Source organism: Anolis sagrei, chromosome 4 (genome assembly GCF_037176765.1).
Source record: "Anolis sagrei isolate rAnoSag1 chromosome 4, rAnoSag1.mat, whole genome shotgun sequence".
In the NCBI taxonomy this organism is placed as follows: Eukaryota; Metazoa; Chordata; class Lepidosauria; order Squamata; family Dactyloidae; genus Anolis; species Anolis sagrei.
In genome coordinates, this window is record NC_090024.1 from 145,628,080 (window position 1) to 145,652,357 (window position 24,278).

The 24,278-nt window shown below is 39.3% G+C and overlaps 1 protein-coding gene across 1 annotated transcript in view; it reads right to left on the reverse strand.

The window, feature by feature from the left end:
- Window positions 1-21,032, reverse strand: part of LOC132773418 (keratin, type I cytoskeletal 9-like) — an 89,666-nt gene extending 68,634 nt beyond the window's left edge. Inside the window, exons 1-12 of the mRNA XM_067467089.1 lie at window positions 20,926-21,032; window positions 10,747-10,943; window positions 8,740-8,876; window positions 7,843-7,931; window positions 7,141-7,288; window positions 6,093-6,128; window positions 5,452-5,487; window positions 4,416-4,451; window positions 2,868-2,915; window positions 2,499-2,540; window positions 1,218-1,256; window positions 69-107 (exon numbers count right to left, since the gene is read on the reverse strand). Of these exons, the coding sequence (XP_067323190.1) occupies window positions 69-107; window positions 1,218-1,256; window positions 2,499-2,540; window positions 2,868-2,915; window positions 4,416-4,451; window positions 5,452-5,487; window positions 6,093-6,128; window positions 7,141-7,288; window positions 7,843-7,931; window positions 8,740-8,876; window positions 10,747-10,942 (846 nt within the window). The 5' untranslated portion in view covers window position 10,943; window positions 20,926-21,032. The remainder of the gene's footprint in view (window positions 1-68; window positions 108-1,217; window positions 1,257-2,498; window positions 2,541-2,867; window positions 2,916-4,415; window positions 4,452-5,451; window positions 5,488-6,092; window positions 6,129-7,140; window positions 7,289-7,842; window positions 7,932-8,739; window positions 8,877-10,746; window positions 10,944-20,925) is intronic.
- Window positions 21,033-24,278: the final 3,246 nt, after the last annotated feature.

Here is a 24,278-nt window from a genome sequence, read left to right on the forward strand (position 1 = left end):
TTCTTATAGCAATATTATAGTTCAAAGTACAACATTTCAAATATTTTTTCAAAGAAGAAAGAACTTACCTCAGGTGGATAAGGGTTGCTTGGAGGATACACAAAGACCTACCAAAAATAAATTTATTAGAAGTCAGATTTTGTTTGAATTCATAAGATCAAATTCCTGGCATACTATTAATTTATTCTCCAACTCCACTTCTATCATTTTGTTCGGCAAAGAATGAAGTGTTTGCAATACTTCATCACACTAGAGAATGAATCCACTTTAAATCCAGTTTCTGCCTCTTGCAGAATTCTGGGGTTTGTAGTTTAGTGAAACAGTTAAAGGCTCCTCCCTAAACTACAAACTATAGCATAATGTGATGCAGGATGTCCCACAAAAACAACGTTTTTGCAGTCTAATAAACTTTCCCCACATTTTAATAATAGAACCAATTAGGAAACAACATTTATAACCCAGGAACAAGAATTGTGTTATATAGCGTTATAAGGAAAGGATATACTGAAAAAAAACCCATATATTTTAATTTAGAAATAGTACATACGTAAATGTGTGACTTCATGCATGTGTGCGTATCCTTGAAATCACCTGACAGTTTATGGTGACCCCATGAATTTCATACAATTTTCTTAGGCAAGAAATTCTTAGGGATGTTTTGTGATTTCTTTCTTCTAAAATATAGTTCACAGGACCTGGTACTTGTTGGGGGTCTCCCATCCAAATCCTAACAAGATCTGACCCTGCTTAGCATCTAAGATCTAGTCCTTCAGTGTATTCAGGCAGATGCTTGTTGTCTGTTATTGTGTGCCTTCAAGTCATTTCCAATGACGGTGACCCTAGGTGATCCTATCATAGGGTGTGGGGTATGTGTGAAAGTATGTGACTTGCTCAAGGTAACTCAGAAGATTTTTTTGACCCAGTAGAGAATTGAACCTTAGTATCCAGTGTCATAGTTCAATACTTGAATCATTTCAACACATTGGCTGTCTAGGAAAAAAGAGTACATACCTTTCCTTTATTTGACGTTGAAACAGACTGAAAAGAAAACAGAAAACATATATTCATATTTTATTCATTGGTACCAAACTGATTAGGGAAAGGCAACAGAAAGAGTTCTTGTCTGCCCAAGGGTTAATCCTGCCCTGCTTCACAGATCGTTATTTTTTAAATTAATTGGAAAAAATCCAACAGAGCCAGTGATTAAAAGAACTTACCTGTCCATATGAGTTGCTGCTACCATAGTCAACACCTGGCTGCGGACAAAATAAATTTTGGTTACTTCTTCATAAAGGGCATGGATTTTTAAAATAAAAAAATCTATGTAATTAAATTAAGTCTATTTATAACTGTAAAATGAAGTAAAGCTGGGAAGAATACAGGGGAATTATATTTACTAAGAGGAATTTTGGAGCTTCCACAAAATTGGGGATTATATCATCCCCAGCCTTGGAAGTGATAGTTAGAGCTGGTGAGCATTGGGAATCCCAGGGCATCTGGAGGACTAGAATTTGTTCAGCCCAGATCCCAAACATAGACCCCTTTCTAAGTAAAGGTAAAGGTTTCCCCTGACATTAAGTCTGGTTGTGTCCGACTCTGAGGGTAGTGCTCATCTCAATTTCTAAGCTGAAGAGCGTTGTCCATAGACACCTCCAAGGTCATGTGGTCAGCATGACTGCATGGAGCACCGTTACCTTCCTGCCAAGGCAGTACCTATTGATCTACTCACATTTGTACGTTTTCAAACTGCTAGGTTGGCAGAAGCTGGGTTTAACAGCACAAGCTCACCCTGCTCCCAGAATTCAAACCACCAACCTTTCTGTCTGCAAGTTCAGCAGCTCAGCGGTTTAACCTGCTGTGTCTCCACGGGGCCTTGGCCCCTTTCTACATTGCCATATAATCCAGATTATTAAAGTTGATAATCCACATTAACCACTTTGTACTGGATTATTTGAGTCTACACTGCATATAATATAGTTCAAAACAGTTAATCTGGATTTTATATGGCAGTTTAGAAGGGGCCTCAGAGAAAGCACTGGGGAAAATATAATTGAGATTTACTCTAGGACATCATTTCTCAATCCCGAGGAACACGTGAAATTATTTTCAGGTCTCAGAGAACCCTGGTTGAGGACAATGGAAACGAAAAGGAGTTACTATTGAAAATGCAAATATGATTCTCATATTTATCATATTTATCACAAACCATGATGATTATAGCAGACATTCTTTTTGTTCTGCTCAGAGAGTCCAACCAATTGAGATCCATTAGTTCAGCTTTGTAAAAGCTTTTCCAGTTCTGTTTTCCATCAGATAGTATTAACACAAGCACACTTGTATGATACATGAATAAAGTTAATTATGGTACCTACTACTCACAATTAAATTGAAATAATGCAAGCATCCCACAACCAACCCCCCCCCACCACCACCACCACCACCCCGCCAAAAAAACCCTCAAACAAACAAAAGGAAATAAAAATTCGGAAGATACTTACATCACCACAGCCATACTTGTTGTAAACACTAGCTGTTCCACCCTATATAGAAAAAAAATTTTTTTTGTTAAAGGCAAGTCATGGCATAGCAATATTCTTACTAATTGAAACTGAATATTGAAATGACAGAAAGGAAGGAAGTTAGTGTTGCATTTTTTTTCATAAACCCAGTGATCTGAGATTATTGACATAAAGCATTTGAAAGAAAGAGGTTGCCTATTCAAAGGCGAAGGTGTTAAGAAAAAACTGGAAATGCTCTCAGTGTTCTTCATAAAGTATACAACCCAAGCCCAACCCTAGAATACAATGTTAAGAAAAACAGTTGCATGGGGACAAAAGTCTTTAAAAGGTGGAGAAATGTGTACTTACACCAATGCATCCAGTCTTTTTGATCCCTCCTTGGTACACTATACCTCCCTGGAAGACAATAAACATGGATTATTTCCTTGTAAACTACTTTTTTGAACAGCTCAGCAAAGAAACTGGCATCATATGGCATTAATAGCTGTCATTGCAGTCCAGTTACTTTGCAGGGGAAAATCTTATTTGAGAATAACTATTGCTGTCCTTGGGAGAAACATATACAATCTGCAAAGAAATTTAATACTGATTATTAGGCTGAGGTATTTTCATACCCTATTCACACATGGTATATTCCACCAGAGACAGTCCATGAGGGTTCTGGGAAATCAAGAAGATGTCACATCTTGTTGACAGTAATGGACATCTCCAGATGGGGTATATGTGTTGGGTATACAACAATAATTATTGTGGTAGTTCTCAAAGTTTTTCAAAATATACAAACAATGTCATTGTTGTCATGGCAATTCCCAGAATGAGATGCAACATTTTATTTCCAACCTCAAATGAGCTTCTTTTTAATACTGAGACATATCACTTCATCACTGAGTGCTCCATTTAAAAAGTGGTGAGACACTCTGTTCATCACATTAGGTTGGGCTCAAGTGTAGGATAGAGCATTCTTTGTGTATTTTAAGTGTGGGGGCCAGAATTCTTTTCAAATGTTTCAGGAGGTGGTGGGAAAGTGGATTTTTAGTAATTATTCGGATTCTTGGACAACTCTGTAATGTGATGGCTTTCCTTTCTTTCCCTTCCCTTCTCTCCCCTCCCCTTCTGTGATATGGCTGTGCTTTGTGTTGCATGGAATAGCCAGGAGAGAAGGATGATGATGACGATGATGATGATGATGATGATGATGATGATGATGATTATTATTATTATGTCTCCATGCTTCTTTGGGTGCATTTATACTATGCTCTTGGATCCCACTAAAAATACCATAACTCAATACTATGCAGTCCTGGGAGTTATAGTTTCCCATGGTCAATACCCTTCTCTGGGTGCATCTAAACTGTGGATTGAATGCATTTGGACCTTACTTTAAATATCATAGCTCCATACTATGCAGTCCTGGGAGTTAAAGTTTTCCAAGGTCCACACTCTCCTCTCTGGGGCAGCTGAGAGAGGGAGAGCACATTGCCACTTTCTCTCCCTTCTTGCTTCCTTGCTTAAGGAATTGAAGACATGTAACAGCTGACATTTCAAAGAGAGGGTCCCCCCCCCCACAAAGAATATCGGGCGGGGGATGGGGGTGGAGGATGGTGCCTAGCAATTACAGTGTGATAGCAAATCTACTGAAAGAATGCTGAGTACCACTGAGTATCACTTTAACAGTATGATGAAGGTAGGGAAATCATCTGTTTCATTTCAAAACTGAGTAAGACTGAGCTCTACTCAACCAAACACTTCCCTGCTTCAATGTGATGAAGTCCTTTGTAAGAGCCCTTCAGCAGTCATCCAGGAACATAATAATGCTGGTAAATTAGTACAACTTTGAGTAATTCCTGCTATTCCATCATCATGTTTTTTGTAAAGGTAAACCAAACTGGATATTACCTGGGCCTGGTTGCTACCACTCTGGAAAGTTGAACTCTGCACGGAAAACAAAATGCAACAATTTGCTCATCAAACAACATATATTAAGTAGCAGCACCTTCATAATTTTAATATGTATACCCCATCTGTTCTTTAAAAAATAAATATGTATATTCTACCTTTTCCATAATAGGAAAATGTGCACTGACTTATTCGACTTATCTTCAACTCTGTTTTATTCTGTGCTCCATATCTCTAAATTAATCAACTACCAAACTCACAAATTTTGTATTTTGTCTGTCTGTTTGCTTTATTCTGTTAAAAATGTAATATAATTGACTGGTCGACCTGACACGACAAATAATAACCAGCTATTTAATTTTTAATAATTTACAGAAATTTCCTCCAGAGCAGCAATTTTGCCTTACAAAAATGTTTGCAATGGTCTCCCAATTGCACTCCTCAAACCTAGCAAAACAAACAAAAAGCCCAAGAGTGAACAGCCAATTATTTCCTGTTTCAATTTTTCTGTTTGGTGGCTTTTCTCTTCACATTGGACGCCTGGCATAGCCCATAGTGGGCTTTAGGAATAGGAAGCTGGACACTGAACTTTCAGGATTCACCCATCCCAATTTACACAGTAAATCAATCTACTTGAACGTTGGATAGACTGGCAAAATCTAAGAGAACCACAAAAAGGGCACCGAAGAATTTTCTTTTCTCATTCTGAGTATCTTATGAAATTAAAATAAAATAGTAAAATCTTTTTCCAAGGCAGATTATGTACTAAGAAATAGATGAGAAACTCTGGAACCAATAGGAAGAGTTAGCACATTTAGGTCATGTTTATATAAGAACCATTTAAATCTTTGGGATGATGCACTAACCTTTCCTATCGATTTCAGTGGTATTTACAGTTTAAGCATGCCTAATCCTGGATGATCACAGCAACAATTAGAACAAGAAAATAAATTTTATAGAAAAGAGATGGAGGCAAATATGCTGCTGTTAACCCATGTGTAATGGGGGTGGTGGTGATGGAGGAGAGAACACTTACCTTGGCACATTCACTGCTGCTTGCATATGTTCCACCCTGAAAATAAAATGAAATCATTGGTTTTTAACAATCTACATCAAATTGCAAGTGTCAAAAGCTTGTGGAGGACTGAATTTCTCCACAAAGCAGTTCCAGAGGTTTGAGGATGTAAATGGAGTGGGAAACAAAGCACGGATACCTTGTGCTTTCTGTTCCTATTGTGTATACTATTGTCATTACAGAATATGATAAAGCTCATTACCTTGGGGAGATGTGAAATGCTTTTGGGGGCTACAACTAACAGAATAGGAGATTCTGAGAGTTTTCGCCCAAAAGTGTAAGGTTTTTAAACTTCACAAAACATTACAGAAACAGGGAGCTGACTACAGTTCTGGTTTTTCCACTTCTCTAAAGTGTATCATTAAAAAATGCAGGAAAGGTGCCAGTACCATAAAAGAATTTGGTTTCTTGTGCTAACAAAGACCAGAGTCCTGAGTTAGCTCAAGACTACAACTGACAGAGGAAAAGAGAGCTGCCTTTAATCTGTAGCGCAAGAGCCAAAAGCTCAACTCTAAGTCCACTTGCCACACAGACCATGGAATTGATGCGATAGTTGCATTAATAAGATACACATTGTGAAATGGTCATCCAGATATTCTTACCTGTCCACAGTTTACTTTTACAGTGATCGATGAAGACTGTAAAGAAAAGGAAAGAGTGAATGCTTATTCAAAGGGCTTCACTTATGCTGAATTGTATTGACATAGATCTAGCTCACATTCTTGATTCCTCATCATGTAAAAATCATATGTGATTGGGGATCAATAAAGGTTTCATGGGGAGATCTATACTCCATTTCCACAACTGCAGATATTTCAATCATATTCGTTCATTAAATTTGAGTAAGCAGAATTAAATTTTGTTGAGTTACATTTTGTCTCCACAATTTTAGTAATTACATTCATAACAAGCAAGCTAAACCTTTGGAAGATCGCAAGCCACTAATATTTATTATCTCACTGAACTGGTCAGACTGCCAATACCATGTTGGTTACATTGATACTTGGCTCGCCTTGGTATTAGGGTCCTCCATATGTGGAATCAATACTTTTGGCATTGGTCAACTTCCTCTGCATTTGTCAAAGTTTACCAGATGGTCCCAGTCAACCCCACAGGTTCTAATTTTATAGTTGTGCTTCTTTAAACATAGAGTGAAATTTCTCCTTTCCCCCTGCCAGACCCGTAGCCAGGATTTTAATTCGGGGGGTGGCTCAGGGATATATTGAGCATTGTGATCAAATCATGATATGAATACACATAACAGTTTAAATAATGTTCTAGTAAGGCCTTCTCGCGGACCACCCTGAGAATTTGGGGGGGGGTGTGTGTGTGAAGCCCCTCAAGCCCCCTTCCCAGCTACGGGCCTGCCCCTTCCTTAATTTTCATGCAAACCTAAGTTTGGTGATTATATAATTAGATAGAAGGGAGTATTTAGTATACATTTTTATTCAGAGTGGTTTGCCCCTGCAAACAAGATAAGGCACAACAAACAAAAGAAAACAAGTCATCTTGACTTCTTTGCCAGTTTGGCTGGCATTGAAAGAATTTTGCCCAAAAGCTCTAGTTTATTCAACTTGGGTCCATTCCAATGGGTAACTTTTGCTAGTCCTATACAAAATATCTTATGGTGACCAAGACATTTCAACAAACCTTCTTTCTACTTCTTGCTGATGCATTCACTAGTTTGGGCTCATCAACAACTTCAGAAACATTTGCAGTCTTATTGACATCTCTAGGAAAGAGGACTGTTCTGGGAATAACAACCCAGTATGTTTCAGGATCACGAAAGATGGTGGCTCTGGAAAGATAATGGAGTTGTTAATAATTACCTTATAATTATAATATACTGTAATGTTTTCCTAGTGGTGTGTCAAAGGTGAAACAGACTCATTTGGTTGCACAGGTAGTTGGTAATTAAGGCAGTGAATCCACAATTTGGTTTTTGTCTGGGTTTTGAAGAAGCTATCTGATGTGCTGAACCTATTACGCATAGTACACAAACCATAGATCACTACACCAATAAAGTAAGAGGATCACTCTTTTGTTGGTGTCTAGATAACCACAGTTCTTACTGAATGTGATATAGTGATACACATTAGATAATTAAGACGCCTGGCTGGAACAATGTTCTTGAAAGCAGTGATAATGTAGAAAGAAAAATAATCCTGAGGAAATAGAGAATCACACTCAAAATCTCTTAAATATGTGCTTATATAAACTGAATCCTTCTAACACTGGGCCAACCACAAACAGATGTGATATTGTAGTTTTCCTCTGAGTCCATGTGAATTGATAATCCCAAGGAAAGATTAAATCACAAACAAAAATGAAGCCTTTTAAATCTGTACTTACACAAACTGAACTTTTGTGGCTTCAGGTGAAATCCAAACAGACGTGATGTTGTGCTTCTCATCTGAGTTCTTGTGAATTAATGTGGAACTCTGGAAAATTAAAGATGTGCACATGATACATTTATCCGGTTTGTTTTTTGAAATTATAAGACACACTGCAAAACCAACTCTTATTCTGAGAAATGATAGTACAAAGAAAACATGGCACCAAAGAGCCTCCTGTATCTACTTGAGCTAGTACTCAAATGTGTAAAGAACATTCAAGTTGCATCTTCTGTATCATATCAGACTGGGATGACTGGCCCCAGGTTCCGGGTGCCAGGATTAAATCAAAGCAGGATGTTTTTGCTGCCTGAAATGGAGCAGCCAATGAAAGAGTGGCCATACTGACCATACTGAGAAATTGTGGGAGTTGCAATCTAGAACTCCCAAAGTCATGATATATAGTGCAATCAAAGCCAAAGGGACAAAATTCCATGCAAATCTCATCCTCTCCTGGATAACAATAATAGTAACCAATTTAGTTCTTTTTTTTTATGATAACCACATTCTGTTGCACTCTAACTAATGGGCACCCTTAGTACCCGAATGGTTGCTATGCAGTTGTGACCCATGATTCAAATCACAGTTGTTGAATATCTTGGGAGGGTGGCAACGAACCCCTCATAATGGGTCAAACTGTAGAGAGACAGTTCTGTACGCATTCCTTATAAGATCAGAAGTGACAGTTTTGCCTGAATCCATGTTTAATTTGTGTAAAATTGTGCCATAATTTCAAGCAATATTCTGAGAAAAGAAATCTAACTGCAAGAGAATAATCCTGTGTTATGCAGGTTCGCATTGAACACATTGTTTCAGAAGATATTATTCATCCATGTTAAATCATAAACAAACATACCGATAGGTTATAGCAATTAAAGGTGTCTGTATTTGGATCTGTGATATAAAATGAGCCAACCGGGATGTTTTTATCAATGTCTCGGGCCTGCAGCATGAACCATTTGAATCCAGCATCTGGTGGTCCTTCTATGTTCACTGGAGAAACAGACATTATGAACTTTGTCAGTGTCATATACCTGATGATTAATTTGTGCTGGGTATAGCATATTCATTCATCTGCTCAACTGCTCACTAAAATTTCCAGGACATTTTTCAAGCAATTATGATAAGAAATCTCTTCACACTAGCTTTGTGGTGAATCCGGTGACTGCTGTCGGGGCACGTGGGGAACCAGTCGCCCATGCCCTGCATTGCCCAGTTTACCAGTCAGCGATCTCAAGGGGAAAAGCATCAACCTTCCAGCTTCCCCCTATCGATTCAAGGCAACATGGGAAGCCTCCTGCATTGCCACAGTGGCTGCATGTTCCTCTTCATCACCCCTTTAAGCGCATCGCACCACCAGAAATAGTAGTGTGTCATGTAATGAGAGCTGTGCTTAAAGGGGCAGCGAAGTGGAGCAAGTGGATTCTTCCCCCGTCTGATGAGGTCATAAATCCGCATTTTGCAGGTGATTCCAAAGGAGGCTTTTCATTTATAATTCTTGACACATCAGGTGTCTAGCAGACAAAATAGTCACCCTTCTCTGCTGGGACATTCTTCGCAAAACATTTGTTTGCATCTTAAAAAGTATGGAAATTGTGTGTTTTTTAAAAAATAGAAAGAAGAGTTTTATACATAAAATAATGTATTTTTTTTTGGGGATACAAAATCTTTTTCTGCCTAAAGAAGACTTTTGTGCAATTTCCTCATATATTTTTGCAGAAATGAATTTTTCACAAAAAAGATTTCAAAACATACATACACAAAATAATTGGAAAAAAACTACTGATGTTGCCTACTAAGGAGTAAACTTTGAAATTATTATTTTCTGCATTTGATAACCAAATAAACATAGACTTCAATTCCTTGATACCACAAACATATAACATGAAAATCATATAACATCTATTTTCTACCTAAAGGACTCAAAACAAAGGCTGGATCTACACTGCCCTATATCCCAGGATCTGATCACAGATTATTTGCTTTGAACTGGATTATATGAGTCTACATTGCCAGATAATCTGAGCTACAGAGATAATCTGGGATCATATCCTGGGATATAGGACAGTGTAGATCCAGCCAAAGGAGGTTTAATATGAATTGCTGGGATTGCTTAGAGCCCACTCAAATTCACCGTGCTCCCCCAGAGTTTTTAATTTACCATACAGGGAGCTATTTAAGTCTTGCAATTATCTATAAAGTCTTACAGTGATTAAATATCACAGACTCATTACAACAGCGAGATTAAATGTATTTCCCTTAGAACTGCTAAAAGACAGACTATCTAGAATTCCTTACTCCCAAAGACTATGCCCCTGTGGAGGAAATGAAATAGAAACAATAGAGCACATTTTATTGCAGTGCCGCTACTGCATAGTGCAATGTAGCCAACTTTTATATCCAATCCTGTCCCACATGACCAGCCATCCCCCACAGAGGATTGTTAGATATCTTTTAGACAAGGCTGAGAAAGCAAATATTAATTGAGATGCCAGTGCTGGATCTCAGTTGCTAATTTTGTGAACAGAAATGCTCCTTGCATTCATGGAAGGCACCAAATCCATCAGAGGGTTTTTGTTAGAGGACGAGATGAGTTGCTTTTTCCTCTTTTCCCTTGTAATGCTTCTCATGGTGTTTTGGAGAGTTTTGAAGACCTCCAAATTGCTTTCCAGTATGCACAGAGGGGAACGAGAAATCCAAAGATTGTTTTCCTACAATCATCCACCTGTCTGGATTTAACCCACACTTTTGCTACCACAAGTTCATCTGGAAAATGTGAAAGGTTAATCTACTCTGTTTTAGTTCCAATAAATGAGAAACAAATGGTAAACTAAGCAGAGGAGAATACAAATATGTACTCTACCTTTTACTTCACTTCCTGGATCATATTGCTCAGAAGGAAAGGAAACGTGAAAGGGAGATGCAGATTCCTGAGGTTGACCTGGGTGGTCCGGCACCAAAGTTTCACAATCGATTGAAAAATTTGTATATGGAGCACTGCGGACTCCGGATATTAAGATCCCACACAGCAGGATCACAAAAAAGTGGTATCTCTCCATCCTGAAGGGAAGCAACAAATGACAGAACAGATGAAGAACATTTTGGTGTCCAAACTATTGATGCAATTAACAGACAGGTTAAGGTATTGCTAGCAATTAACCTTTTAGCTCACAATATCAGATTACACCAGTGTATATGTGTGAGTGCCTTCAAATATCCTATCAATGATGACTCCACACATTTCACAAGGTTTTCTGAGACAAGGACTAGTCAGAGGTGGTTTTGCCAGTTCCTTCCTATGAAATATATCCTACAGTTCCTGGTATTCATTGGCAGTCTCCCATTGAAATGCGGACCTTACTCAGCTTCCAAGATCAGCTGGGATCTGGTGCCCGTAGGGTATTTACATCCTCTCAGCACATATATTGCCCATCATATTGTCCATACTTTGTTGTGTTGCAAAGACAGCAATAATAACGGTGTTGGAAGATAGTTGTACAATTCCAATTTAGGCTGAATGTGAAGGGAGCATCAGTAGATAAAGACATGATTTTACAGTGGAATGTTTTTTTTTCCCATGAAAAATCCAAGTAATTCTAAGCAGGGTATTTTCTAGAACGCTGCAGTGTACTATGTGAAATAAAAATTATGACTGCCAGGTTAGCAAGCATGCTTTTGCATCATCTAAGCAGAAAAGTGACAAATAGACTGTAACAAATTCTTAGACAACTCAGCATAACATTTCACTTAAGAGAATAATTTTTTCATGTCAGGAGCGACTTGAGAAACTACAAGAGAATGATGCTCTTTTTGTTTGCTTGTTTCTGAAATATTTTAATCAGAATTTACATCAACCTTGATCCTACATGGATATTAATTTCTTTTGAAAGATCCCTTAATTGCAAGGGCAGAGGAATGCATCCAGATGAGGCTTTTATTGATGCTTTTTAATTCATAAAAGTTTGTGTGTGTTTGCGTTTTGTCTTCAGATATTTGTAAACATCCTCTGTAGTTCATTACTGCTTCTGCCTTGTCTCTTATTACACCCATCCACCCTTAGAAAAGGAATTATGGAGAAGCTGCATCATGTCTTTTGAGTGACAACATGGGGGAGAAACCCACATCAGGAATCTAGAAGTACCCATTGTCAACAGCACACACTTTCTCCATTCCTTTTAGTTCCACAAACATCCTTGGAAAGCCACATCACCTCTCACCAAGTTGTCATTTAAAGTTTTTCAAGGTGTGGAAGAATGGGGAACAACTAACCAAAGTGCTTAGGGGAAAAATGATGAACCATGATTTGTGGGCACAAGTTAGGAAAAAACAGAAAACTAGTGTAGAAGAATATCTGGCTTTCCAAATATATGATTACATCTATGATCTGTTAGAGAAACCATCATCTAAAAGAAACCACAGACTAGGCTCTTCTCTTGTTTCCATAAAACCAAGTTACCATATATTTTAAAAATGACAGCATTAACAATACCTTCGATTTTTGTTTCGTGTCAGGAGCGACTTGAGAAACTACAAGTCACTTCTGGTGTGAGAGAATTGGCCGTATGCAAGGACATTGCCCAGGGGATACCCGGATGTTTTACCATCCGGTGGGAGGCTTCTCTCATGTCCCCATATGGGGAGCTAGAGCTGACAGCAGGAGCTCACTCCACTCCTAGGATTTGAACTGACGACCTTTCGGTCAGCAGTTCTGTCGGCACCCATTGCGCCACTGGGGCTCCAATACCTTTAATTGGATTGCATTTACTAAAGAAAGGAAACCTTTCTGCTTCATATTCTTTCTTGGATGTAATTTTACAGAATCCTCACATTGTTTTCTTTCTGAACCAACCATTCAATTACTTAGGCTCACGTAGTAATTACCATTTCAACAAATCTAGCATGTACTGCTTGATGGAGACTGTCAATAACCCTGACGTGTTTGCTTGGCACAAAGGCAGATATTCTTTAATGAAGAGAAAGAAAATACCACCTGTTTCATTCCAGGTGCATTAGAGCAGCATTCTGCCATTGTTCTTTCAAGAGGCAGGGAGCATTGTGTTTGGAAGTGGCATTTAAGTGCAAATGGGCTCTATAAATACATGATGAGTAATCCCTTTTGTGCACCTAGTATTTGGGACATTGTTATAGACTTCCTTTGGAATACCAAAGCAGAAGATAGAATGACATTTAGAGATGTTATATGCAAGTCAATCAGATTTGAGTGCAAGGAGTTCACAAATCCATATATCTTATGATATTACATTTTGGGTATTATAAAGGACAAGGATGGGATTTATATGGTGATCCAGAAGATGTGGCATACATCTCCCGTTAGCCTTAGCCATCATAAATAATAATAATAATGATAATAATGATAATAATAATAATAATAATAATAATAATGCAAAAGGCAACCTTACTTGGATCTACGTGCATCATTCAAAAATACATAACACAGTCCTAAACGTATTGTCGAAGGCTTTCATGGCTGGAATCACTAGGTTCTTGTAGGTTTTTTCGGGCTATAGGGCCATGTTCTAGAGGCATTTCTCCTGGCGTTTCGCCTGCATCTATGGCAAGCATCCTCACTACCTCTGAGGATGCTTGCCATAGATGCAGGCGAAACGTCAGGAGAAATGCCTCTAGAACATGGCCCTATAGCCCGAAAAAACCTACAAGAACCACGGTCCTAAACGCTTGGGAAGAGTTCGACTTGTGATTTTGTGATACGAAATCCAGCATATAGATCTCGTTTGCTGTGTCATACTGTGTTTTGTGTCAGTAAAATACTACTACTACTAATAATAATAATAATAATATTAATTAACAATTAATATTAAAAAGCTGGCATGACATGAGGATTTAAAAATCGAATTGCAAAGACTCTGGCACAAACCAGTAAAGGTGGTCCCAATGGTGATCGGCACACTGGGTGAAGTGCCTAAAGATCTTGGCCTGCACTTAAACACAATCGGCGCTGACAAAATTACCATCTGCCAGCTGCAGAAGGCCACCTTACTGGGATCTGCATGCATTATTCACCGATGCATCACACAGTCCTAGACACTTGGGAAGTGTCCGACGTGTGACCAATACAACAGCCAGCAGAGTGTCTGCTGTGGACTCATCTTGTTGTGTTTCAAATAATAATAATAATCATCATCATCACCATCGTCATCTTTATTTCTAGACCGGACCTCTCTCCCAAAAGGGACCCAGGGCAGTTTACAGCATAAAAACAGGCAAACATTCAATGCCTTACAAAGTAACAAACAGCATCAGGAGTAATAGAAAATAATGCACAATAATAACAGTAAACTTATGAGACAATTAAATGTTGAAATGGGGAATAAACTAATTAGACAATATACTATGTATAAATATTAAGCATATATCATTTAAAACTGTTAGACATGAATTGCATATGAAATGGCTAACACAGGTGTTTATTAAAATGTATCATTGCCATCATACAGTGCAAATGGTTTGTCAGCATTCTGGTAGTGTAGTATCTTCGTCCTACTCAGCCTCCTCCCTTCTGTCCTTCAGAAGGATGGTGAAGACCTGGCTGTGGGACCAAGCCTTTGGGGCAGTGTAATGAGGCAGTAATAGAATGGTGTTCTGAGATGATTTAAAACAGTTGATTTTAAAGTTGATATAAGTGATTTTAATGTTTGTGTATATTTATAGTTTTATTTATTATTGTTATGTATTTAAAACGTTTATATTCTGCCCTTCTCACCCTGCAGGGGACTCAGGGAGGAGCACAACATATACACGGCAAACATTCAATGCTGGGACATAAAACCATAAATATATACAAAAATTAAAATCACTTATACCCACATTAAAATCAGTTGCTTAAAAACCATCTCAGGACAGCATTTTGCCTCATTGCACTGCCCCAAAGTCGGGGTCCCACAGCCAGGTCTTCACTGTCCTTCTGAAGGACAGGAGGGAGGGGGCTGATCTAATTAATACTGCCAGGAAGGGAGTTCCATAACCATGGGGCAAGCACTGAGAAGGCACTGTCTCTCATCCCTGCCAAATGTGCCTATGATGGTGGTGGGACTGAGAGCAGGGCCTCCCCAGAAGATCTTAGTTTCTGCAGTGGTTTGTAAAGGGAGATGCATTTGGACAGGTAAACAGGGTTGGGGCCGTTTAGGGCTTTATAGGTCAAAGCCAGCACTTTGAATTGTGCCCAGTAGCAAACAGGGAGCCACTGGAGCTGATGTAATATGGGAGTTGTGTGCTCCCTGTATGCCACTGAATGGTATTGAATGTTTGCCATATATATGTTGCCATATATATATCCCTGCGGGGTGAGAGGGGCGGAATATAAATATTGTAAATAAATGAATAAATATTCCTCTCCATATGCATAGCCAATGGTATGAGCTAATGAAAGTCATTGTCTGAGAAGATCTGGAGGACCATCTGTTCCCTATCCCTAACAAAAAGTATGAGTGAACAGGAACTCACTTCTGCCCACAACTGCCATCAACACATCCTCAGAGTATTAAAACTTCAAAGCCATTAGCCAACCAAATTTCTGGATTATCGGCTAAGTTCCTAACCATATTCCAGCAATACGCTTGAGATGAAGAAGAACCAAATGCCAACAGAAACCAAGTGTTCTATGAACAACAAGTCACTGCATCCGATGGAGAGATTATAAAGCTTATGATGAGAGATCTGAATCATGCCAAGGACACACCCCAAGAGGAACTCCTTAGGCTTGGCAGCTACCATAATCAATAAAGGGTAGTGAGCAATCAGATGCCTGTAGAAATGAATGATCCTCAACATGGAAAGAACAAAAAGGTGCAGTGGAGAGAAGGGAGATTATTTCATCCCAGTCACCAAGAGAAATGTCATTCACTTGGGATACCCGGTGTGCATACTGTTTAGGTATCAGCAGGATAGGTGGGGTTACTAGTTCTCTTGTGGGCATATTGACTTGGACTGCCTCTAATTAAAACTTAAGTACAGAATGTGGGTGCTAGTCTATTAAACGGGGTGTGATAAACTGTGATTTCACATGAGCTAGCCAGTCTCTGTTGTTGAGATCTTTCGCGCTGACTCATAAGCAATGAATATTACTGTCCTGAAATGCATCATTTAAATGACACTGCTGCTTTGGCAAACAAGAACTTTAAACATAATTCAAACTCTAAATATTTATTTCTTTTCCTTCTTCCTTCCTGGAGATGAAGAGACCAAAACAGTATCTCAAAACCATCAGCTGAAGAGCAATTCAACACTATTTTGAAGTTTTTTTTTTTATGTCAGAAGCAACTTGAGAAACTGCAAGTCACTTCTGGTGTGAGAGAATTGGCCACCTGCAGGGATATTGCCCAGGTGATGCCAGGATGTTTTACCATCCTGTGGGAGGCTTCTCTCATAGTCCCGCATGGGAAGCTGGAGCTGACAGATGGGAGCTAGTTAATACGTACAACAAAGTAGCCCACTTGTACACAAAAAGGAAAATAAATCAGTTCAGCCAATAATGTGACTGGTGAAACTTATTATACAGTTCAAAATCATAGCATTCACAGAGCAATATTATATGCATTTGGTACAGTCACTCAAAAATGTATCAACGCTATATGTTCTTGGGTCGAGTTGAACATAAATCTGCAGACCTCAACTGGTTTCAGCCTCACTCCAGGCTTTCCTCTGGTGGATTGAAATTACATATATATCAACATTTGCTGCAAATAAATTCATTGAATATCATGTACATAAACACCGAAACCGGTTGTGGGCTGCGGATTTATGTTCAACTCAACGCAAGAACATACGGCGCTGATACTTTTTTTGAGTGACCGCACCAAATGCATATAATATTGCTTTGTGAATGCTTTGATTTTGAACTGCATAATAAGTTTCACCAATCACATTATTGGCTGAACTGATTTATTTTCTTTTTTGTGTACAGATGGGAGCTCACCCCATCTCGAAGATTCGAACTACCAACCTTGCGCAGTTCGGCCGGCGCAAGCGTTTAACCCATTGCACCACCATGGCTTGTACATATTTAAGCCAATGTGATTGGATCCTATATGCTACTACTGTTACTAAAATACTTGCACTTTGAATTTGGAAAGAGACTTATTCATTATCTATCATTCAATTATCAGAAAATATCATTGTTTTTTAGATAAGGTATCAGAAAGCAAGGATACCCCCCCCCCCCCAGATATCCCAGTCAAGCAGCATGTGCAGGGGGGGGGGGGGGCATATAAACAAAACTTCCATATGTTAGATTCAACTTGCTTAGGTTAGAAATTGCCTTGTTGGTTTCCTTACCAGCTTTGGCAAACAATTTGTTTTTGTGTGCTTTTATTTTACACATTAGGCACACTCCAATAGATATGCAGGAAAATGGGAATATTGAGGAGGAGAGTTGGGTAAGATGAAAGCGTTAGGTGGAAGATTCCATGGAAAAGCCGTAACCTTTTCTCCTGAGCTGGTTATTCTCTACCTTCTCTCCCTTGGAAAACACAGGTATTTGTTTATACTACAGACATTTGTTTGTGTCCACATTCCTTTGTCCTGCAGTCCTAAACTAATTCACTGTTTTTGAACCATGAAGAGGGATACTATTCAGTCACCACTGCTCAAGTCAACTAGTAGTCCAGTCCTGAAGATGCATCGTTTTGCTTACTCTAAGCAGCAATATAGGTCTAAATACCTGAAGGCACCAGGTCTCATTTGATTGTGGAAACTAAGCAGGCAGAACTTGGGCAGCACTTGGATGGGAGGCTACCAAGGAATACCTGGCTACTACTTAGATCAGTGGTTCTCATCCTGTGGGTCCCCTGGTGTTTTGGCCTACGACTCCCAGAAATCCCAGCCAGTTTACCAGGATTTCTGGGAGTTGAAGGCCAAAACATCTGGGGACCCACAAGTTGAGAACCACTGATTTAGGTGGAAGACCACCAAGGAATTCCAGGGGCTGTAGGCTATATGTCAAAGGAAGGAAATGCAAATCACATCTAAACATTTCCCTTTGAAATGAAGCAAACTAATATTGGCCTATGAAATTCAGAAGGCATCATTACAGAGAACTCATTTGGCCAAACCTGGTAAGGAGGAATTGTCCCGACACTGGATGAATAAAAGAAACAGTAACTGTCCAAGGTGATCCAACAGTGAGTAATGTGTACATGTTGAGAGTATAGCAGCATGAATGTTGTAAATATGTCAAAAAAGAGAAAGAAATATCAGTGACATGGCAATTTAGACCAGAACTTTCCAAACTATGTGTTGCAACATGCTGGTGTGTTGGTCGTAGTGCGTAGGTGTGTCACATGAATGTAATGAGTCTATGTGAAATAAACAATACATCATGTTTTTAAAAATATAAATGAAAAGTTTTCATGAGATATGTTGTTTCCCCTACAGTTCATTATGACAATGTATTTAGACATCCATATTTCTTATAAGGGGTTGATTTAATCTCTGGCATGCTAGTAAAGCTGAATTACTGTGTTGCAAAATGATGCAGGTCTAGAAAGGTGCGTCACCAACATGAAACATTTGGTAAGTTCTGGTTCTAACAAATGGAATGCCTGAGAACAAGAATATATAGACACACAGTTAGATCTCATATTGAGAACAGAGAGGTCTTTTTGACAAATAAAACATTTCAATTCGCAAATCTGAATCTTACATAGATCCATATTCCAAAAACTCTTCAAGATAGTACATGAACCTGAGAAAGTTGGCTGGAGACTTCAAAAGTGCATGCCACAAAATTGTCTTCCAGCACCTTTAGTTCTTTCTTCTTTCGTGAATACATAGTTAAGGTTAAACTTCCATCAAATCATTAATTTGCAACTGATTGTCCCAAACTCCAGTGGTAATTTTCTTGTCTATGAACAAGAAGAGGTGGGGAGAAGACCCTACTTTATTTGGTTGTGCACTTCTTTCCTTTTTCTCATAGCACTGTAAGTCCCTTTTCATTGGGAAAATGACCAAAACCATCATGGTTTTTCCATCCCTCAATGAATGGAATTTCTCACCTCTGAAGGAACCAATATATTCATTTCACCCTCATGTAAATCTACAGCATTTCCTTTGTTCTCTTTTCTTCCCATCACAAACAATTTTTTTGCATTTTCTATCTCCTTCAATACCATAACCTGAGATGAAGGACAGCCTTCCATAAACTCAAACATGTAGGACTACAATTATCACAATCTTCCAGTCATCGGGGGGGGGGGGGGGGGAATTGTGGGAATTAGGAATTGGAATCTAACACATCTTTTGGGATAGATACCCTCCTGATAAGAGCCTTCTCTAAGGCTATTAGTGGGGAGCTGCGGTGGCACAGTGGGTTAAACTATTACACTGCAGAATTTGCTCACTGGAAGGTCGACAGTACAAATCTATTAGATAGGATGAGCTCCCATTGTTAGTCCCAGCTTCTGCCAACCTAGCAGTTCAAAAACATGCAAATGTGAGTAGATCAATAGGTACTGCTTCTGCGGGAAGGTAACGAAGCTCCATGCAGTCATACTGGCCATATGACCTCTGATGTGTCTACAGACAATGCTGGCTCTTCGACTTAGAAATGGAGATGAGCACCACCCCCAGAGTTGGCTTGACTAGACTTAATGTCAGGGGGAAACCTTTATCTTTAAGGCTAATGGATGGGGAAAAAGAAATGAAGTTTATATGCACAGCAACAGGTGAGCGGAAATACAGCAACTGAGGAAATGTCAGAGCTGGGTAACTCAACAAAGTGAACATTTCCGCCTTCCAGCTACATGGCCTGTTTTTTGTTCCTCATATACACTTGCTGGCTACACAAAGGAGCTGCTTAACTTTTAATGATTTTAATGGGTGCTTCAATAAGGAACCCCAAATTTTCTATATGACCCAGATCTATGAGGAAGCTCCATTTCGGCACCTGGAAATGCTGGTTTGTACCAAAAGTAGGAGAGGTGATAAAAACAGCTGGCTAGGGACCACATTATGAATGTGTCTCCATATAAAAGAGACCCTCTCTCTGGGCATGTAAAAGCAAATACAGGTTGAGCATCCCTTATGCATAATTCAAAAATTCAAAACACTCCGAATCCAAAATTGCCCACATGAGTGCCCAGCTTTTGTGTATGTGTCAGGAGCAACTTGAGAAACTGCGAGTCACTTCTGGTGTGAGAGAATTGGCCATCTGCAAGGACGTTGCTCAGGGGACACCCAGACTGACATTGTAAGTTTGTATTTCCAATCCACCCAACCCTCATAAACCATAAGCACATATTCCACTATACAATTCCTTCAAATTTAAAAGAGTTTACCATCTCATCCATTTGCACATATTGCCCTAAACAGGTATGGAAATGTAAAGGATTGGACTCTTCAAATTACAAATGAAGTTTGTAGGTAAATTGTTTTTGAATTCTGAAGTCTATCGGAGATGCATTGCATTCATAAAGGAATAAAACTTCCCAGCATCTCAAAAAATCATTAAGGAAAGAGGGAATCCAATCACTAATTTTATTTACATGAAAACAGCAAGTGATATGAATAGAAAGTACATTCCAGATTTTGATCTCATCTTGGAAAACTTCAGATCCATGCACCTTCTCACCCTAAGCATGCTTTAAACATCCACCCACCTGTAATTTAGCATGACAGCATAATGCAATATGTGTGTTAGAGATACGAGATAATTGATGTGTCAGTTCCTCCATTTGGAAGGCTCTGCTACAAATACTAAACAAATTCAACCCTCTGGGAGAGAAACCCAATAAAGTCATACTCAACAAAGGATTCCCAGACAGCCTTCAAATGTAATTATGACACAATGATTTAAACATTTGATTTATAGCCTGAGCTAAACAGATAGTTAGTTCAGACCTCAGAAATCAGTCAGATTTCCATCTACATTCTTAGCATGTAATAGTTGGTAATGAACTTATTGTAGAATATATATTAAGCAAATTGCACTGCTATAGGAAACTAAAGACACCAAGTGAAATTGCATCTCCTCTCCCCCTTCTCATCTTACAAATTCCAGGCAACACACCTTGTTTCTTGAGTCCTGTTCAGTAGCAAAGGAACCCCTGAGGTCAAGTGTGCAGAAGGTACAGTCCTGGAGTGCAAGAAGTTGTCCTGAGAGTGGTAGAAAAACCAAAGCCGGTGTGGGAGGATCTACCAATCGCAAAGAGGATAGGCAAAAGAAATAACCCAACCACCGACTGGCCACTCCCCTCAAGAATAAGGTCACTGCATCCTCACTATGGAAAAGTGTGGCAATAGCCACTCAAACAACTCATGACTCATGTATCTATTCCAGCTTTAACATTAGGAGGTTCCAATGGAAGATATTTCTTTGAATCCAGCATTTCTACAAGAAAGCAAAGCATGCAAATTTTAATTACTTTAAATCTGAAATGGAATTTCTTGCATGCCCCTAGTACCAATTTTGAGTGTCTGGCTTATTATAAAGCAGTGGTTTCCAACCTGTGGTCCATGGATCACCAGTGGTCCCCAAGAACTAAAATATGGTCCACAGCTTCACCATTACTACACTGATGCAACAAGAGCAACTGGTCTTGCAAAACCCTCTTATAGTGCTGAGGCAATGGGGATGTCTGGAGGGCGACAACACACAAAAGGTGTGACAACAAGCTTCCTGACTGCTGCTTCTCCTATTCCTTCCTCCCCCCAAGCAGAGCCATTCCATGTGACGCCTGGAAACGGGGGGGGGGGGGGTGCCTTGGTGTCTTCGTTTTTAGGCCTGTTCCTGGGGTTATTTGGGGTGCTGATTCAGAAAAATGTATTGGATAGACCACATCAGCGTTAGATTATTAAATATGGTTTTCTGTGGGTGAGCAGATGGCGACTACTGGATGGCATATGTGATGTATCAGGAACTAATGCAATTTTCTGAATCATCCTCCCAAATAACCAAACCAAATCTAAAGTTGACCAAAAACTGAACTGTAATCCTTTCGGTACTAATGTTGGAGAGTGGTCCGTGGTCAACATGGTTCCTGGTTAAGTGGTCAAAAAAGGTTGGGAACTACTGCTATGAAGTGTAATCAACCACCAGACGTTAATAGTGACTTCATAATATTCCACATTCTTTATAACTGAGATTATTATAAATACAGTCAGCCATCCATATCCACGGATTTCATATGCATGGATTAATGGCTTGAAAATATTCCCCTCTCCTCACCCCATTTTTTAAAAAATATTGATTTTGCCATCTTATATAAGGAACGCTGTTTTACTATGCCATTATATATATGAGAGTCCCCGGTGGCACAGTGGCTTAAAGCGCTGAGCTGCTGAGCTTGTTGACCGAAAGGTCGCAGGTTCGATTCCGGGGAGCAGCATGAACTTCCGCTGTCAGCCCTAGCTTCTGCCAACCTAGCAGTTTGAAAGCATGCAAATGTGAGTAGATCAATAGGTACCGCTCCGGCAGGAAGGTAACGACACTCCATGCAGTCATGCCGGCCACATGACCTTGGAGGTGTCTATGGACAACGCCGGATCTTCGGCTTAGAAATTGAGATGAACACCACACCCTAGAGTCAGACATGACTGGACTTAATGTCAGGGGACAACCTTTACCTATATATAATATGTCTTAAGCATTCATGGATGTTGGTATCCATTGAGGGGAAGGGGGAAGGACCTGGAACCAGTACATACCAAGAGCCCACTGTATTGCAAGCCATTTTAGTAGCTTTTGGCATCATCCAGAAACAGATTTTTTAAAAGTTTAATTGTTATAATAAACAAAGTTATTTTTACTGATTGGGAAATTGTGGCAGCTTACCTACATTGATAGTCTTCCCAACTATAGTGTGATGTATTGAATATTTATTCAAATCATTACAATGTGTATATATTCATCTTCCTGAAACAACACCCTGTGCAAATTGTATGCAGATTTTAGGCAAATTTGTGTTGTGTTTCTCCCCCTTTTTTGACGTGGAAGTAGCCACCCAACTGCATTATAGCTGGTCATACTAGTGGCCGTGTCATCACCGTATGAAGTATTGTAGAAACATACTGGAGGAGACCAATTGTGCGTCCCTGTTTGCTTTGATACCAGGGAAGAAGCTGGGTGAGGCGTGGGGCAGCTAAGCTTTATAGCTACCTCAGCAAATTTAACTTGAAACTTCAGACATGCTCCCGCCTCTCTTTTCCCTTTATTTGACTCAGAGAAACTTATTAAGTATTATTAGGCATTTCATTGCAGTTGCACCTAAGGCCCAAATCCTTATGTACCAACTGTAAAGAGAAAACAATAGCTTTGTCTCTGCAATGGAGAACCACCACCATGGTATTTTATTTCCCTCTGTGAGTCTGTTTCAGTGTTTGAGGTTACACAAAAATACACTATGAAATATTCCATGGCCACAAGCCAGATATATTCTTCCAGACCTCCCACAGCCAAGCTAAACAGCTGTTTATGAACAACAACATGCAATATCACACATCCCAGTGGTTATCAACACAGAAAAACTAATATATGAGCCTGTCTCAACTTATGTACAAATTCACCTTAAGAATGAGCCTACAGAACCTATCTTGTTCATAAGTTGGGGACTGCCTGTACTTGGAAACAAAACCACAAGTAGCTATTATTTGTACTTTCTGCATTTCAATTCCTTTTGGCCCCATTGTTGACAATTTCCTTTCTCCCCTCATGCATCTATATACTTAGTTGCTGCCAATGGCACGGGAAATAAGGTTGAACACTGTGAAAGCCACCCACTGTATCGTTGTCAGCTTCCTCCCAGTAGACTTAAATCAAGGAAAAGTTTCATGAGAACCACCATTCCTCTTAACGTTCCCCCAGCAACAACAAGAGTATCTCTCTGGGCAGCTAAACCAGGAAATCTCAAATGGATGGCCCCTCACGAGGGTCTTCCTCCAGTGGCAAACCAGGAATGGGCAATTTGAAAGTCCTGGAACAGACTCAGAAGTGGTGGGAGATCAAAAGACAACCTGGTTGGCACTACCTAGAAGAATCCTCCACCTTGTGAGATTGTGGAACAGAATAAACAATTATATACAGGGTTAGTCAAAATGCATAGGCCAAACATACATACAATTGTATGTATGTTTGGCCTATGCATTTTGACTAACCCTGTATAATGGCATAGTAAAACAGTGTCCCTTAGGTCAGATGGTAAAATCAAGATTTGTTTTTTGAATTTTGGGGCGGGGAGAGGGAAATGTTTTTTTAAGCCATTGATCCATGCATATGGAATCCATAGATATGGAGGGCTGACTGTATTTATAGTAATCTCAATTATTAAGAATGTGGAATATTATGAAATCACTATTTCGTCTGGTGGTTGATTACACTTTATAGCAGTGGTTCCTAACCTTTTTTGACCACTTTGACCAGAGACC